At 34.7% G+C, this 20,469-nt stretch overlaps 1 protein-coding gene across 1 annotated transcript; it reads right to left on the reverse strand.

Annotated features, from left to right (window-relative positions):
• Nucleotides 1-7: 7 nt before the first annotated feature.
• On the reverse strand, nucleotides 8-20,251 carry LOC121383655. The gene is given in 13 exon segments (XM_041513749.1): nucleotides 8-239; nucleotides 1,922-2,022; nucleotides 2,733-2,963; nucleotides 7,141-7,254; nucleotides 8,169-8,238; nucleotides 8,240-8,250; nucleotides 10,155-10,272; nucleotides 11,352-11,421; nucleotides 13,325-13,490; nucleotides 14,918-15,052; nucleotides 16,946-17,110; nucleotides 18,376-18,462; nucleotides 19,243-20,251. Coding segments are annotated over 13 exon segments (2,367 nt in total). The 3' UTR covers nucleotides 8-149.
• Between the last annotated feature and the right edge of the window lie 218 nt (nucleotides 20,252-20,469).

Consider the following 20,469-nt stretch of genomic DNA (forward strand, 5'->3'; position numbering starts at 1 on the left):
CCATGTAGTGGCGACAGCAGGTTTCCTCTCAAAATCTGTGTGGTCCTTAACCATATGTCTGACGCCATATAACCGTAAATAAAATGTGTTGAGTGCGTCGTTAAATAAAACACTTCTTTCCTCTACGCTAAATGCTCTGAAGAAAACATCTAGGAAAGGGAAGACAACTCTTCTCTCAACTTCATTATCTTTTCTCTATAAATTTCTTCTATAGCACAGGCAACAAGCTGTCGAACTTCCTGTAAAAAAACAAACAATAGAGGTTGATTTTTTAAAAATTTTAAGAACATTTTCCTTAGCCAAACAAATAAACAGTCTCTAAAAAAAAAAAAAATCAATTTGGTCCATAGGTGAATTGATTGTTTGACAAACTACAAATGTAAATCTGTTTACAAGTAGTTTTGAAACAGTTTTTACATTATGGGAATAGTTATTAATTTTAACTACACAAGAAAGAATGTTTCTGCTACAACTGGCTACCAAAACTATGTTGTGTGTTTCTAATTGAACATCATGTCCTTTTTCTCATAGACAAGCAAAGCTTAAGCTGGTATTTGCCAAATGGGAACTAAAGTGGAACCTGGCAAATATATCTGTTTATTTTACTTTAACAGTTCACTTTGATACCTTTGGATCAGTTTATAACTGGCATTAGTTCTGCCAATCAGGGCCCTAATTCACTAAACTCTTTGAAACTTTGTAATCTTGCAGTGCAATACAAAAAGACTTGCATGGAATATGCTATGTTGCCTAAGAGAACTTTGTGAATTAGATCCGAAAACAGCTTTGCTACCTCCCAGGGTCAATGTGTCAGTCAGCTGAGGTGTACAAATTACACTCATGTGTATAGAAAAACCCAGAGGTTCTAAAGAGTTAAAGTTTGTTTTGTTCAATGACATCACTAGGACACCCTGATTTATTAATCACTAGCTATTGGATGTCAAACATTTGGTAATTCTGTCAAAGAGAGGAAACCTTTTGCCATTAGTAGCAGGGGATCTTTAAAATGCACTTTTCAACAGACAGGAAAGCACCAAGAAGTTCTAATCAGAGTTCATCCAAGGCCCATGCGTATAAAACTTTTACGATTCCAGACACAATCTCTAATGACGTCATACAAATACAATTTGTATAGCATTGCCATGACGTTCACATTTCAAACTCTATTAGAGTCTCGAGTCTAGACTCTAAAAGTATTATAAGCACCAGGCCAGAACATCTCGGCCTTAGATCCATCAATAAACACTCAATTATTGATCAGAAATGTCAAATAAATATTTTTAATCTTTGTTATATTTTGTTTAGATAATTAAATCTTGAATCTGGCTACAGATTTATGCCAAATTGTTAAGAATGACATAAATGAACACCCCAGCTATAAAAGCACATCGGCTATTGGGTGTCAAACAAAGGTAAATAAGGATCAACATTAACAAAACAAATGATAAGATTATTAGTAAAACACAATGGAAACAGCTATGAACATCACAATCATGAAGGACACAGTGATGCATAATGATCAATATAACATCAAAAAGACAAACACAAACATTTAGGTCAAAGCATGGAGATGTGGTAATCATAAACTAATAATGCATCAACCTATCAATAAAGAATAAAAAACATCTAGAACTGAAAACATTATCACAGACGTTTACAAGACTAACTTTAAAATGTCTCCAGACGAATGTGTGCCATATTTGCCATTCTAAAGGAAAACCATGAGAATGTTGCCACCCTTGCACCACAATGAGGAACAGTAATTGAAGGAGATAAATTGTTAAAACTGCGTACAATGAATGAATGAATGAATGAATGAATGTTTACCGACACCCCAGCACGAAAAATACATCGGCTATTGTGTGTCAAACTGGTAATGAAAAAACAATGTGATGATAAACTGCGTACAAGACTTGTATACCTGATAAGACAGCCGTGATGTCTGGGGCCCAAACCGGTAGAAGCACATTTCTGATGAGCCCACGGTATACAGTGTTGAAGTACTAGAATTTAGATGAATCTCTGTGAACAAAAACAAACTGCTACGGTCAAAATAATTCAATAATTAAATGGTCAAATATAGATTTATTTATGGAAGGAAGGAAATGTTTTATTTAACGATACACTCAACACATTGTATTTACGGTTATATGGCATCGGACATATATGGTTAAGGACCACACACAGATATTGAGAGAGGAAACCCGCTGTCACCACTTCATGGTCTACTCTTTCCAATTAGCAGCAAGGGATCTTTTATATGCACCATCCCACAGACAGGATAGCACATACCACGGCCTTTGATATACCAGTCGTGGTGCACTGGCTGGAACGAGAAATAGCCCAATGGGCCCACCGACAGGGATCGATCCTAGACCAAACGCTTTACCACTGGGTTACGTCCCGCCCCAGATTTCTTTATGATTACCCGTTTTTATGTAACTAATGGCCCAATTACACTGCAATCCATTTGCCAATGTTATTTTTATCTTTTAGTGTAACTATATATCATTGAAACTTTTTGGATTAAGAATGCAATATTATTAAAACTATTTAGTTTAGCCTGTGTAGTCTGAAATATAATATCTTAACTGCATTGTGATACAGAGAATTCCAGTGAACTGAAGTTGGATTTGGATTTGTTTCTGTAAATGTAACGTAATGTACCAGCTTGTTATTTCTACATCTGCTTCATATTTAGAGAGAAAAACAAATTAATCGTTGGAACATACCTGCCACAAATCTGTTGTCCCGTGGCACAAGTTGCTGTGCACCGGACTCCCGAATGGCTTCAAGGACTGGGATGTACTTGAGATCAAACTGGAAGTGCAAAACAGGGGGAAATAACTTGCTCATCATCCTATCCACCCCAAGTCTGAATTCATCTCTGTCGCTTCGAGTCAGATGTATACCAAATACCTTATGGTCCTTTCCGATGCCAAAGTATATTTTACACTTTCGACCTAATATAAGAAAGAATATAAAACAAACTAATGTAGCTTCAACATTGTACACCATAAAAATATTAGTGGTGACGAAATTAAACAACACCTAATCAACTTATTAGCCGGGAGGTGCAGTATTATTGGTACAATGATATACAGTGAAACCTACTAAAACCGGACCCTCTGTTAATAGGACGTTTTTTGCTATCCCCTTTTAAATATATGTAAAGAAGAGAACCTCTTTAAACCAGATATTTCTTAAAATCAGACTTTTTTCTTGGTCCCGAGGATGTCCGGTTTAGAGAAGTTTCACTGTAGTATGATTCAAAGGGCAAATAATACTTATTATTACCCCAACAGGCACTCATAACGGAGAAAATAAAAATCATAATTTCTCACTCAGAAATTATCATGCATTGCTTTAACGTACACTGCTATTGGACGATTTGACGCCAACAAACCAATCACTTTGTCGGTACTAAATATGACGTCATCACGATCTGGCAAAGCACACACATAGTTTCAAGCATCTGCGTTTAAGTCTTTCTGGTTTCAGTCTTTGTGACGGAACATGCTCGTAATTTTGTTTTCGCCTGTGGCGATATTAATTGTGTTAGAGGGCCGTGTGCAGTCCAATAAGCACTTAAGCCCAGGTGGACACTTTTTTACGTAATACCTTCGCGCGACCGTACATTCCAATATGCACTTAGTGCAGGTGTGGAGGCCATGTGGCCAGTAGTTACGTAATACCTCTGCGAGTGCGGTTTCGATGACCGTGATTGGCGACGATCGGCGTCAGTAAGTCTGGTCTTCAAAGAGAAAAATATGCCGGCGTGGTCGTGGTGGAAATCCACATGATAAGATTCGGTGCCGCGATGTACCCCCAGGCGATATTCGATTTTATAATAAATAGCTAGGGTTTTAGAGATATCGAGGAGAGACATAGGAAGGCTTCCAGGGAACATTAGTCCGTTTGGACTTTGGTAAATATATTATTTCTGCTCTGTTGTATAACCTTGATGTGACTGATGTGACTTTTAATATTTAATACTGTATTATACCAATATTCTTTAGACAGTGTCTTCGGTCATCTGACGAAGTAAATCGTAGACTTATTGTTCTAACATTATACAAGTATTTGGTAATATAAAGCTTAGCCAGTCATCCTAGAGGACCTAGGTAAACTGTAGGTTATTGTCTTTATTGTTATAGGTACCAGTATTAATTCTGTGTTACAACGTTACTGAACGAGTAGTTAAGGGTTAATTAAAAATTAACCAGTTAGGAATAGAGTTGTAATTCCTTTATTAATTAAGTTCTCCTAGAAGCGTTTCTCAATTATCACGTGTGGGTGTTGTGTCACGGTGAAGTGATTAGCATATTGTGTAAACTAGACACCTAGAGATTAACTAATTAAGTGATCAGTTCTGGGTTGTTATTATTTGTTGTTATTACTTAACTACTGCGGCAGTACATTTGTCAGCGTAGGTTAATACAGATTCCAAAGTGTATTGTGTTTTTGTTGTGTTTTCTAGTGAACTAAACGTGCTATAAGAATATATACTTTATTTAAGATCTTATCTCTGATCATACCTAGACGAGCCAAAGTGGGTATAACTGCCTGTTACAGAGAGATCTAATAGATATACAGTTAGGAGAGATATTTTGATAATCGTGTTTCATTCAGTTACGGGTATAATAGGATCCCCGTGACAGTCTTAAACTTGCAATAAAATGGTAGTTTAATGCAATTTATTAGTTGTTTTGTTTTTTTACAAAATATAGAGAACTTTGGGTTTTGAAAATTATCTGTGAACTGTGAATAAAATACAAAGTTAAAGCAATACCCAACAGTAAAGTAGTTCGAGTCGTTTCTATATACATGTGGGCTAAATCAAAAATAAAGGCTTTAAAAACCCCCAAATAGTTGGGGTAATAAATAGAATAACAAACTCGGTACCAGTTATTATCAAATTTATGTCCCTCGTGAAATAATTTTCACTTGTCACTCACTAAAGCTTGTCATATTATTTCACTGGACATAAATTTGATAATAACTGGTAACTCATTTATTATCCTCTATTTATGATACACTCTTCTCATACTGATACACTTGGTAATTTCTGTATCTGAAGCTCGTTGTCAGTTGGAAATCCAGATATCTTAGATTTGATTAGTTTTATTAACTAAGTTAAAAAACAAAGGGCCTGACATTATTAAATAAGCTTTAGTATGTCGAAGTAATCTATGTATTTATTGTTTTAAATAATATGCTTCAATGTGTACCATGTATTTTCTTTACTTTGTTACAAGGCTGTAAATAATATACAGTGGACTCTGTCTAAACCGGATTCTGTGTACTCCGGATCTCTGCGTAAACCAGTCCATTTCTAAATCCCCGTCCAGCTACCGTTTATCTCTTAGGTATAAATCTCTGCCTAATCCGTACTCTGTCTACTCCGAACTCCGGATCAAAAATCAAGAACGAAAGAACCGTTCATGCATTAATTACCTCTGTCTACACCGGATTGGGATTTGACTGAACGATGGGCTGCTTAATTAGTTGAACAATGATCGTCAATTGCCAAGTAATCAGGACACCGTTGCTAGATCAAATACAAAATGTAATCACACTCGTGTGAAGTTTACTCTTATTGCGGTAGGCCGTTAGATCTGGATTTTGTATTCAAATAATTTCGTACGTACGAATAAATAATGTTTTAGGAAATAAAATGAAATTTAACCTAGTACAAATATTAGAACGACCAGAAACACATTTAATATGCAGCCACTAATATTTTATGCAAAAATATATATTTGATATGTAATTACAATCATTAAAAAGTCTCTGTCAGTGGATAACATCTTAGGTATATCCCTTTAGGTATATTTTTTATGCCTGTGAAATAATCAATTGCAAGTCTGACTTGTATGACTGTGTTTCCCAACCATCCATGGGTTCAAATGTCGTTGTTGATCGCGAGATGTCGATCATTCAAGAACCATAACTCTGGATGAACTCTGTCTAAACCGATCCTCTATGTAAACCGGACTATTTCGACGGTATGAAGTGAGTCCGCTTTAGACAGAGTCCACTGTATAATGAAAAATAATGTGAACCATGGGAAAATTCTCTTAATACCCATCCCTACCTATTAGTATACGTTTTAAAACATTGAAAATTGCCCCCTGCGGCTTATCTGCCGCTGCAGGTTATACAATCTTTCTGTTTTTTTACTCAATAACCATTTATTGTCAAAAGCAGCTTATCTGGTGTGAGACAAAATAAAAAAAACAAAAACATGGGATGTCAAAATTTAATTGAACTGTTTATACTGACGCCCAACCTCTCTATTTCCATGGTCTTCAGCATAATTAACAACTTTAAGTTTAAAATCTGCTGTATAACTTTTTCGTTTTCGTTTCTTTCCACTCATCGGACTTTCTGAAATGGCTGTATCCATATCTAACATAATCGATCAGAAATGATACTAATTCAGTCATAGTATTTCAAATGTGAAAACAACTCACTAATTGTGTTCAATAATTTGCCAATGTAAACTAGCATTCGGAGCAAAATAACAATGCAAGCTACACGCGCATGTCGGTAATTAAGATCATTGGCCGACAATGGCTGGTGTTTTCATCATCAGGCGTTAACCGCTGAAGCTAATGCGGGCTATGTGTCGGAGCGAGCTATCTGATCATCTTGTTTACTCAATAACCATTCATTACCTAATGCGGCTTATACGGTGCAGCAGACTATACACGTGAAATTACAGTAATCAAAATTTAGAAATTTATCATATTAATTTGTATATACATATAGTAATTTGGTTATTACTACTGTTTTGGGTATATAACATATTCCCAAGATTTTGTTAATTAATATTTGTTATAATGTTTAAACATAACTTCAGATGAAAGTTCCTTAACATTCAAAGCATCTAACATGCTTCTCTGCCAATCACAGATTGACAATGACATGAATGGAAGGACAGACATGCAGACAGCCAGACCAAAAGCCAATGACAGACTGAACTTTTTTCTAATACAGATAAATACAGCAAATCCATTAGTGACGTCTTGCCTATATTGCACGCACATTATGGTTCTAAAGCCAAGTCAAAATTAAATAGTGGATGCTTTGAAGATGAAGCACAAACTAAACTAAGAAGGTGACGGTCCGTCTTACCACTGTTGAGCATTGAACACACAATTTCAATGACAATGTGAGAAGACACTTCTGAGAGACAACTGTTTGGTCGAAGTTCATGAGTTGCATCATCAGAAAATGACACTTCTGTTCCTGAAATAATAATATATAATTGTTAAAAACAATAATTAGGAAAAGTAGAAGACTAATAACATTAAAAATGGTCAACATCAACACAAATTTGAAATTCAATGTTATAAAGATAATTTAAGGTCTTTGTCATTTTATAAATTATATTGCAGTTTATCATAATATAATTTATTATGAGTTCAAGCAAAGGGGGCGGGATACAGCTCAGTGGTACAGCGCTTGCCTGATGTGTGATCGATCTAGGATCTATTTCCGTCGGTGGGCCCATTGGGCTATTTCTCGTTCCAGCCAGTGCTCCACAAGTGGTGTAACAAAGGTCGTGGTATGTACTATCCTGTGTGTAGGATGATGCATATAAAAGATCCCTTGCTGCTAATCGAAAAGAATAGCCCATCAAGTGGCTACAGCGGGTTTTCTCTCTCAATATCATGTCATGTCATGTCATAGGGTTTTACGTGCACATTCAGAACAAGCTGTTGTAGCGCACGCCTGTCGTGGGCACAAAAGACACCCTTGGCCGGCTCCTCCGTCCATGACAGGATCTCAATATCTGTGTGGTTCTTAACCATATGTCCGACGCCATATATCCATAAATAATATGTGTTGAGTGCTTCGTTAAATAAAAATTTCCTTTCTTTCTTTCTTTCTTTGTTTTCAAGCATCAACCCCAAGAAGATGTGCATGATTGAAAAGTGTAGTTATATAAATATTAACCAGTCAAAAGGAACATGTTAAATGGTAAAGGAAAACAATTTTAAAATGTTTAATATAAAATGTCAAAGGTACAAACAATTAGCAATAATGTTACCTTTAGATATACTGGCCAACTTAATCTTGGGGGGAGTGAGTGTACAACAAGGCAGTAATATATGATATAAAAATACTGAACCAATAAAAGAAATTAATAATAATATTACCATATTCATAGTAGGTGGCTGGCACACTATGGAAGATGGCTGAATTAACTGGTATGATGGAAGTTGTACTGGACACGGCAGTCTGCAAAACAGACTATATGTGTTGCTATATTTATCATTTTCATTATTCACTAAAGGTTACACACCACCATTAATTACTCCATAGAGTTCAATACAGTTTCTATGTCAGAATATATTCTGTGACAAATACAACATTATTAGTAGTCGTGTGACTACTAATTTTAGGGAGTGTTCTCAACTGACAAGTACCATGTAAAAAATCAGCTTAGGTCGACCATGAAATTTTTCAGTTAATCGCCCCTATGCCTGACCACCACCTCACATTGCTGTTATACAAGCGACACTATATACCACTTGTACAGTTGTTATCAATTAGTACTACATATAACAAGTAATTTCAAACCAATGGGTTGTTTAAATACTGCAGAGGTCAACCAACGTGTAATCATCAAAGAAAGATTTCAAAAAGCATATCAGAATCTCGTAGTATTTTTTTTTTTAGGAGGAACTATTTCCTAAAGCAGACTACAATGTATATTAAGCTGCAACAACAAGTAACCACATGACAAATGGTGGTGTGTTGCCTGAAGGGACTTTCATGAGTTTTCAGCCCTAACAGTAACAAAACTTCTGTTAGTTTTCAGCCCTAACAGTAACAAAACTTCGGTTAGTTTTCAGCCCTAACATTAACAAAACTTCGGTTAGTTTTCAGCCCTAACAGTAACAAAACTTCGGTTAGTTTTCAGCCCTAACAGTAACAAAACTTCTGTTAGTTTTCAGCCCTAACAGTAACAAAACTTGTTAGTTCCCATCAACAAAATAAACACACATCCTGCTTTTTCCTGTTTTTAAAACACTATTATACATTAATTAATATGTTTTAAATATGATGCATTTTTATACAGACAAATACATTTGGAATGACCTTTGGCCAAATTATTTCAAATTTCATTTGGCCGTTGGAAGAAATAATATGTACATACAAACATTTTTCACACAAAAGTCAATATTGAGATAATAAAAAACATATGATGTTCAGAAATGCACTGCATATTCTAAGCAAGTAAATTTAAGACATAATGTAAAAAAACGTTTATTTGATAAAAACCTTTTAAAATTACCACAAACTGAGAATACTCCAGTTAATGTATAGCATTAGCTGGAGGAAAACAATAAATTTTGATTATTACAGATCCATTACAGATACTTAAGTGTTCATAAAGTGTTTACAATACCAGCATTTATACACTTTCAGACACCATCAAGTTTAATTTAAACGAAGAACATAACTCATGCCACAACGTGCGTTAAATTTGTTTTAGGGTGCATTTGGGCATGCTGTCCCATTCCAGGAACATTAACAAACATGGTCATTTAGCAACATTGTACAAAAAAACTATATTTTGTAAAATCACACACTTTTATTCTTTCCCTATCACCTACATGTATGCATTTCTTTTTTGACAGAGTATATAATGGTTAATGTACATATAAAAATTATAAATCTAGAACAACGTAACTCATTAATATATTGGATAATGTACATATAAAAATAGTAAATCTAGAACAACATAACTGATTAATATATTGGTTAATGTGTATATAAAAATAGTAAATCTAGAACATAACTCATTAATATATTGGTTAATGTACACATAAAAATAGTAAATCTAGAACATAACTCATTTTAATATATTGGTTAATGTACATATAAAAATAGTAAATCTAGAACAACATAACTCATTAATATATTGGTTAATGTGTATATAAAAATAGTAAATCTAGAACTCATTAATACATTGGTTAATGTACATATAAAAGAGTAAATCTAGAACATAACTAATTAATATATTGGTTAATATACAAATAAAAATAGTAAATCTGGAACAACATAACTCATTAATATATTGGTTAATGTGTATATAAAAATAGTAAATCTAGTGACACCTCCAATAAACAGCTCACCAGCAGTATCAGAAGCTCCACTGCTGGCACTAGTTGCATTATCTTTCCCATGATGCAATATCCTAGAAACATCATCATCATCATCATCATCTTCTTCTTCATCGCTAAAGCTGTTGTGCTGCAATCATTAACATGAATTTATACTTATCTACGACATATGAAACCAAAATATCCAATATCCAAAGACGCTGTTCAATACAAACAAAAATAAAAAATGTTAGACATAATTCAGATAAACAGTAATACTAAACTAGAACACTGTCTTTATCAGATAGAATAATATTGGTTAAAATGAATACAGTAGGACAGTCACTACTGATCGTGATTAAGTTTGAGTTATGCAATGAAAAATAGTTTTAGCTATTACAGTTTTTTACTAATAAATAAGTTATTATGTACAACTTCTTGCTTAACCTTCTGACTACTGTTACAGTTTTAATTTTGACAAAACCTGTGTTGAGGGGATATATATTTACAACTTTTACTGACATATTTTCACTTTAAATTTTTATAAATACAGAAAATAGTGTTTATATGTGAATTGGCAAGTTTTATTTTTGTGGTATTTTCTAATTTTTATGATATTTTAGATTGATTAATGTTGATTAAAATTAGGCAACAAAATTAATAAAGTCGCATTTACATGCATGCATTTGTGGCCAGATGTTTATTATTGTATGTTCATTATTCCCAATAACTGTGATTCATATCTCAATATTTTGTGATTTCAGTTGATGGTAAAACAGTCAAAATATGAATGTGTGAATGAAATATGAATGAAATATGAACAAGTGAATGTACTGTATGCAGTACAGTGTGTCGGCTTGTTGGGCGAGATATCTCGCCTGCAGTAGTCAGAAGGTTAAATCAGAATGTATTAATTTTTTCCACTCCAATATATTTCTATTCACCTTGGTGTTTGAAGTAGCTCAAGATGCATTTTATATGAATGAGAAAAGGGAACTATGCTGAGTGACTTTAAAGCAGTGAAATAATACAGTGAAACTCCCTGAACCGGACCCCCTGTAAAGGGGAATTCCACAAAACAGGACATTTCTGATAGGCCTTTTTTAAAAATCAGTACAGAACTTAACCTCTTTAAACCAGATAACCCTTAAAATGGGATTTTTTACTTGGTAAAGTGGGTGTCTAGTTTGTATGTGTTTATGATTGCTACAAGTTAAACAAGCAACTCACCAACACTGGAGCCTTATTACTTGATGGTTCGCTGCAGGCCATTTCATAGGGCTGTACTGTTGTTTCATCTCTGAAAAAAACCCAAACTATTATACCAAACCTTGTCATTCACTCCAGCTCCTCATCACTCCCCCGAGACTAGTTCAAGGAGAGTTATTTTTAGCTCCCCTTAAAATGTGAATTTAAAAAAATAAGAATTCTGTGGAACTGAATATCTTATATACCATAAAAAAATATGATGCACTGTGATGAATATCCATAGGTGCATCTATAATTAAAGCAAGTTTAATCAACCTAGACTTTATAGCTTGTGAGAAATTGATCTAAACATGAAACTTTTAACATTAATATTGGAAAAGTAAGCTCTTTTTTTTTCACTACAAGGTCTTTATACTAATGATCTGGAGTCTGGAGCCACATAGTAATGGTCTGGAGTTTTAAATATTAGAACTTAAAAGATACAACATATTGCCAATGGGCATACAGGAACAGATCCAGCAGTAGGGTGTTTGGGGTGAATACAATGAATTCATTTTTCTTTTACTGTGAGATTGTATGAGCTGGGTATTTTTGGGGAAGACTTTCTGTATATAATATATGTTACTATACTTTGTAACACCTTTAAGTGCCCCTTGTTCACACTACACCCAGTCACACTTTATATACTGAACAGGAGGAATGTGAATATTTTAATATATGTTTTTAATACGGTGAAATCAATTAGAAAGATACACTGTCAAAATGGGCCTCAAATGTGCATAAGACATTGATAAATTTAATATTCATAGAACCCAAGACAGAGCCCAGACAGCTGAGATGTGTGCCCAAGACAGCGTGCTTGAATCTTAATTGGATATATAAGCACGAAAATAAGTGGAAATAAAATTTTAAAAACTCACAGAAACTAATGGTATTATTCAAACTGAATTATTTTAAATAAATTTAAAACAAACTAAATTAATATTTGCATTTCTTTAGTTGTTTAGTACATTTTGCATTCATTCCTAGCTAAGAAGACAAAGCTACATGGGATTTGTTGCAGTCTGGTCTGCATTTTAGTATTGGTTACGAATTTTAAGACATTGGGTAATTAGGAAAAGATAACTCGTGAAAAATGTTACACATCATTTTTAGTGAGACCTCATGTGTAAAAATATTTGAAATGGAAACAAGGACCCATATTCACAAAAAGGTGTAAATTTACGTTTACGACTAGCACTTACGTCTGCCGTAGATTTACGTTTATGTGCAAGAAGCACCGTATTCTCAGACGGTCGTAAATGTAAATGTAACTTAGTTGGACGTAAATCTACTATTTAACACTATCACCGGAGAAATAAAAAAAAAACCCATTAGAAACGATGGCTACTGGATAAATAACAAATGCGCAAAACTCAATTTCGTTTGTCGTCTGCTAACAATAACATTGCGAACGGAGAACCATGACATTTTGGTATTGGTGAGGATCCGCGTTTTGGTACGAACTTGAGGATATTTCTTAAAAAGGAAAAGATAACTCAGGAGAATTTGCCCGAGTCAAAAACATCCGTTCGATCACCAACAAAATTTTTTTAAATCCGTGCGCGTTCACCATCGCAAACTGCTTCAATTATTGGAACTGCTGCCAGTTTTCGTAAATAATAGTAAATAACGGCGATCGTGCTTGATTTATTATATGAACACGACTTACGTGCAGCGTTAGTTGTAACTGGAGGCACTCTTAAATTTACGTCCAACTTTACACGTAACTTACGTTTTCGTTGTTTCGTGAATAGTTCTTCAGTCGTAGATTTACGTTGACGTGCAAAACTAGGCTTACGATGTTTTGTGAATATGGGTCCTGATCTGTGATATGAGTGAGTTTTGAGCATAAGTTGACCACACAAAATGTCAATTATATCGTAACGGCATTAAAGAACAATAATTAACAATTTGACCATGTGTTGTTAGTGTTAGTCATCTATAGATATTACTCAGTGTCTGTGTTGATGCTACTTGACAGTGATGCATTTGCCATCGGATCGGACACAAGCTGTTCTCCCGCCGATGACAGGAAGTTTCGCAACAGCCGGATACACATCTTATAGATCCTTGTGTACCGGTGTGTTCTCATGAGGATCTTCATCACAACATTCAAACCTGGTAAAATGAGAAAAAACAAAACAACTTAGACCATTTTCTCTTTTGTTGAAAACTGAATCTGACCTACATGTACATAGCTTTTTTTGCATTTTAACTGTAACAAGCCATTATGTTCATCTATCAACTATATCATACCAAAAAATTATAATTAGATGTTATATATATTGCAGTGTTGGGAATTAGGTTCAAGTTTATTATTGATTATCGGTTATAATTGGTTGGCGGCACCAACCAATCAAGTTTCGATTTCAAAATCGGTTTAGAATTATATGAACCTAAGAAGGATTTGAATTATAAGTACCTGTTGGCATGTTCACCAGATTAAACCCTTCAAATCACTAATTTTATCGTCTTTTTTCGTTATATACACCAATAACATATTTGCATCAATTCAACACGGGGCGGGACATAGCCCAGTGGTAAGGCACTTGATCGATGTGCGGTCGGTGTGGGATCGATTCCAGTGTGTGGGCTCATTGGGCTATTTCTCGTTCCAGCCAGTGCATCACAACTGGTATATCAAAGGCCATGGTATGTACTACACTGTCTGTGGGATGGTGCATATAAAAGATCCCTCGCTGCTAAATGAAAAAAGTAGCCCATGAAGCGGCGACAGCGGGTTTCCTCTCTCAATATCTGTGTGGTCCATAACCATATGTCTGACGCCATATAACTGTAAATCAAATGTGTTGAGTGCATCATTAAATAAAACATTTCTTTCAATTCCATCACCTAAATTGGCGGATCAATTACGGTTTAAAATTTTCAACACAATAGATTATGGATTTATGTAATCGATCATCGCACTGATAGTGACAAATAAGATCCATTTTTTTAATTATTATAATCGATTATTGGAACATCACAAATATATAATGTGCAGACCTCACAGTGAAAAATAATTGAGGGTGGTGATTAATTTCTCTCTAAACATAGATTATGAGGAGCCATTTAAGACATTACCATATTGAATATTGATATTTAATCCTTTGTTTGTACTATTTTCTTAAAATACACATGCTAAGGGGAACTAAACAATTACTCTCCTTAACTAGTCTCAAGGGAAGGAAGAAAATGTTTTATTTAACAATGCACTCAACACATTTTATTTATGGTTATATGGCACCAGACAGTTGTGGAGCACTAACTGGAACGAGAAATAACCCAATGGGTCCACCGATGAGGATCGATCCCAGACCGACCGCACATCAAGCGAACGCTTTACCGCTTAGTCTCAAGGAAGCGATGGGGAGCAGAGTGATAGCTCCCCTTAAATGATGTCAAAACAGTGTTGCCGGAAATTTTCTGCTGATGATCAGACAAAATCATAGGCAGTATTATTAAGTTCAAACATTATTAAATTATTTCAACTGAATAAACATTCTTTATTTTCTATGCGATACACATTTTATAATAACAAAAACCTTGATTGGCCTGAAATGCATCTCTGTACTTAAGGCTTTTCAACAAATTTGTCAAACATGCAATGCAGGCTTCAGTCAGTAAAGAATTTTCAGTGTTCGTCAAACCATCTTCTTTGAGAACTTTTCTGCAAACATCTGAAATAAAATGATAATGACAAATATCTAATATGGTCATACTTCAACAGAAAGAAAAGGAACATATGTTTGATGACACCTCGGCACATTTTTAAATTGCGGCTATTTGGTATTGGCATTATTTCAACACTTGGTCAACATAAGAAACCTGATGCTCTTACATAGGCACATAATATCAAAAATGCAACAAGTAATATTTTATATTATGCACTTTCCCATTAATAGAACAGTACATATTATGACCTTTCGTATATTGCAATGGTCACGTAACATCAAACTAATATATTTAATAAATATTTTTTAAACTACCGAGTACTGTAAATCAGAAAAATAAGGCATTATGATATTGCATTGGGTATCTAGATATCGGCTATTGGATGTCAAACACATGGTCATTTTGACATAGTATATTTTTATAAATGCATTTGCTAGTGCTGCACACAAGAAAGTGTGTTTCTGTTTGGTCTATTGATAGTTACTAACAAGCCATGCAGTTGACCGTAATTAGTATTCATAAAAGACCGGTGGGTGGTGCTTAAGCTCACATTTAATGAAACCTGGGGGTTTTTAATATGAAGTTGCTTAAGATTTTCGGTGAATGTGACATAAAAATTATTCCATGGAAGACCGGTATAAATAGAAAGATTATCATTCTAGATGGACCAATATAAGTTTTGAGATGTAAATGGCTGGGGGGGGTTTAGCGAGTGGGGCTCCGTGTTTGATTGATATTCATTTATATGAACACAGACAATAAAGTGTGGCATGCACGAGTGTGCCATCGACTGGTACTAATCAAACATTTAGAAACTCCAACCAGGACCTGATGCCCGTGGCCTTAGGTTGGGGCCGTATACAAGTGGAAAGTGTTATTAGGCCTAAATTGGATTGATAAAGTTTAGATTTTTATCTAGCAACATGCTCTCAGTGTCAATACTAAATAGTCAAATAGTAATGGTACATATGAAGTTACAATAAATATTTCTGAAATAAAGTTTCAGTTTTGATGGTGAATGCATATTTTGAATGTGAGTAAAATTACATTCATTTATGAAATATCAACCATTTTTAACGCTAAAAAGTGTCTTGACCCTTGGTTTAAAAAGTCTGAGTCAGCGGAGGCAAATTACGAGTCAGGACACGTGATTTACCTGTCATCGCAAACCCCGCTGTATTTTTTTTTAAAGTTTGTTTTGTTTAACGACACCACTAGAGTACATTGATTTATTAATCATCAGCTATTAGATGTCAAACATTTGGTAATTTTGACATAGTCTCAGAGAGAAAACTTGCTACATTTTTCCATTAGTATCAAGGGATCTTTTGTATGCACCATTCCATAGACAGGATAGCACATACCACAGCCTTTGATATACCAATCATGGTGCACTGGCTAGAACGAGAAATAGCCCAATGGGCCCACCGAAAGGAATCGATCCCAAATAGAGCGCTTTACCACTGGGCTATATCTCATCCCTGCTGTACTTTCCGTTTTACACGTATTCGTTTTTGATTGTAAGCAGAAAATGATGTAATTATGAAAGATGGATCACGGTAAAAAATTATGTGTGTATGGTATATTTTGAACTTAAAGATTTTTTTTTTATTATTGCCGCAGAAATGTGTTATGGTAATGTCAGGGTCATAGGGCCCCAAAGTTTATTTTTCTCATAATTACAAAAAGTAAAAATAATACAGCTCAAAATATTCTTAAATCACTTTCTTTTGTCCTTAACATGACACATCTGCTATTCTGACATCATATTCTGAAAGAAATAGATAGCAATTATCTTTAAATCTTTAGACTGCTAACCATAAGCATAGTGATGCTGTTTCGTGATTTAGCTCCAGAAAGGTAAGAACCCTGGACACAATTGATGTTTAATAGCTTACTTAGAATTGTCCTGAGTGTGTTGAAGAACAGTGACTGCCTCAGCAAGGTTGGGTTGCGAGACAGATTACTGAGAATCCTCGTAACTCTAAGGACAATGGACGGTTCTGGACATTGTAACAATTGCAACAGGTTATCAGGAGCTCCTAAACTGGTCAAAGTACTGGCTGAAATTATAATAATTATTATAACATTCAAATTGCTTTTATCAGATAAAAAAACTAACATTTTGGCTTCTAATAACATAAAATACAAGTATGGTCTTCTTAAGTGACCGGGGATATATATTGGGTACATATTTTGTGTTTTGTTAAAAAGTCTTCATTAGGTTCATACATTGAAATGGTGTATACAGACAGAGTGAAGGAATGCAAAACTGTAAATATATTCTGTGTTAGTTAAAAGATAAAGTTAAAGTTTTTTTGTTTAACAACACCACTAGAGCACATTGATTTATTAATCATCGGCTATTAGATGTCGAACGTTTAGTAATATTGACTTGTAGTCTAAGAAAGGAAACTGGCTACATTTTCCATTAGCAGCAAGGCACATTTTGAGAACAATTGGCAAATGTTATTTTAATATAGCGGGAAAACATTGTATAATAAGTGATATTGTGTTGGAAAATAGCTATAGGTTTTCATTTTTGAGATAATTTGGCCAGAACAAGCCCTAAGTAAAAAGGGATATTTCATATGCACCATCCCACACACAGGATAGTACATACCATGGCCTTTGATATACCAGTTGTGGTGCACTTATGTCACAAATGTATCATAATACATTTTATTATCCACATAGTTCATATTCATGGAAATATAACCAGTATGACCCACGAGTGTCATAATAATTTCACATGCACATTGAATGACATTGAATGACATTGAATGACACTCTCACTCGGGTAATACAATAATCCTGACACTCGTTTCGTGAAATCAGTACAACACACAAGCTCGTATAATAATCTCTATGTATGTAAGCTTCACAATCGATTGGGTCTTGAAAATCCATAAATTAAAGTTCTACACATTATTTACTGATCAATAACTATCTCTGACAGTTTATTTCTAACAAACTTAATTTGAAGCTTCCAAAAATGTTATTTCCCAGTGAATAAAATTACCACATTCATGTACAAACATACCTGTGGGTATTTTGCTATATGTCTCCTGAAATACATTTATTATATGAATATGAAAATATGTTAAACAGCTTAGAACTTAGAGAACTGCAATCCCCTGCAGGATGCAGCTAAACTGTAGGATGCAAATTGTGACGCAAGCAATAAATGTTTAAACGTTTTCCATTATGGGATTTTTTACAGTGTAAAAAAAATAAAAAAATAATGTTATTGCAATTTGAAAAAAATGCCATATCAGTACAAAACTGAAAATGACTGGAATAGTCACCTGGAAAAAACTCAACTCACCAGCTTTAAAGTTCAATCTGATAAAGTTGCAGAGGGCAGCAAAAATAGTATTTGTTGCAACCAAGTCCACAGGGGGTGGCCGAACACCTGGACAACAAATATAGCTTGGATTGAAATATAATTCATAACTTAATGAATACTTCATGCATAACTTAATGAACACAGAAATCAAGTAACTTTGGTTTTAAAACAATTTGCAACAAAAAATTTAATTCAAGTCTGTGTCTGCTATATGATGTTAACGAAATCTCAAAGGCTTTAACACCAGGACACATATTTTTGAAGATATCTTAGCTCTACAATATTATAAAATCATCACAGAACATATGAAGTCACCTATGTCACAGATTCTGGAGGTTTTATGATACCGTAGTGTTAAGAGAGCTTCCAAATTATGGGCCCTCATAACTTTTGACACTCACCCAATTCACTTGCCAATTACAATTTTTAAAACTAATATTATAGTTTGAGTTCTACTTGTTCACACTTAGTTAACCAAGAATATGTCTCCAATAGAATATTTAAATTTAATTCATATCCGAGACCAGTCATCCCAAAAGTAAACATTTACATCTCTCCTTTTATTATTTAATGAAGAATTTATGAACATCTTAATAATATCAGGGCTAGCTCTGGGTGTGCAAAACATTTCGCCAAATAATGTCCAAAAATACAAAACTCAGTTATTTTTCAGCAATTATCAATAATTATTGTATTAATTATTTTTGCCAAAATTAAAATAAAATTCACCAATTGTTCCTAAAATTCACAATTGGCGAATTTGGGGAGTGGCAGAGCTAGCCGTGAATATTATGCTATAATTTTTTTAGTATCCATAACATGTTTTTAATCATATATTTAAGTTACCGGAGAGACAGCAAAGTGAAGCCTGTATAGGAAACTCTAGTAGTCCAACTATGACAGGAAGAGCAAATACATCTTTCTCATCAACTAGATCTGTAAAACCAAAGTCAATTGCAAACACCTTCACTTGACCAAGATCACTGTCGATCACCCTTGCTCTGTAACAACTGTTGTGTTCTTTCTGACTGGTTACCACAGCAACGAGATCACCCCTGTTACAGCTAGATTTACAGAGAGTCGATTTGTTTGAACAAAGAATGGCACTGATGGTTTTACTTTTTGTAATGGCTGCTTCTCCAACTTGAGCCCAGAAAATATTTCCCACAACAGTGTCCGTTACAAGAATGTCATTCCACAACTCAGCATCGGAATCACTGGGCTCGTTGCAGTCGACTGGCCAAGCTAGATGCAACTCAATCAAATGTTCTGAAACATTCACATCAGTTTCACCACCAGTGTCAAACAACCGACATTCATACAACTTCTTTGGAATTTCACAACACTGCTCAAAGAAGTGGTGCTTTGTCAATTGAGCAGTCACATTAGCTGTCATCTTCACCTGACAACACTGTCCGACAAGATACCTATTTTGGCACATATCTTTCAATTTTTCTGAAGTCGCTGGAGAAAAAGCGTAAAGAGGTCCATCACGATGAAGAAGATCTAACAGAATTCTAAAAAAAGAAGGAGGTATGAATTCTTTCACTGCGGAATACTTAAGCTTAGAAATCTGCCACACAATCTTAACAGCACACTGCAACTGCAGCACTGACATCGAGTCGTTCTGGTTCGGCTTTGATGCCAAGACCAATACTTCTTGCAGGATGGCCAGAAGGCCCGTCTGCAGACAGTACATTCTGCTTTCATGAGAAAAGTCTGCCGTGAAGAGGTCCATCAGAATGCAGAATGTAGCACATCTCACAGCAGGTTGCCAGGTTCGTCTGGCCAGGTCCAGCAAATATTGCAGAATGGAATGCTGCACATCCAGTCGGCTTGTACTAAAACGTAACATCGTCACTGACCTGCATAATTAATAGAAAAAATAATTAAGGACCTTTATCATCTACAACAATACACAGCATTTCAAATATATCTGTATCAAACAGATTTTTTTTCAAAATATTATACACCATACACAAACCGCATATCTTGCCCTAGTTTCCATTTCAGTTACCATTATTGGAAACCAGGCCACGCACAGCTGTATATAGCGTTAAGTTAAATTAATTT

Source organism: Gigantopelta aegis, chromosome 10 (assembly GCF_016097555.1).
Source record: "Gigantopelta aegis isolate Gae_Host chromosome 10, Gae_host_genome, whole genome shotgun sequence".
Taxonomy (NCBI): domain Eukaryota; kingdom Metazoa; phylum Mollusca; class Gastropoda; order Neomphalida; family Peltospiridae; genus Gigantopelta; species Gigantopelta aegis.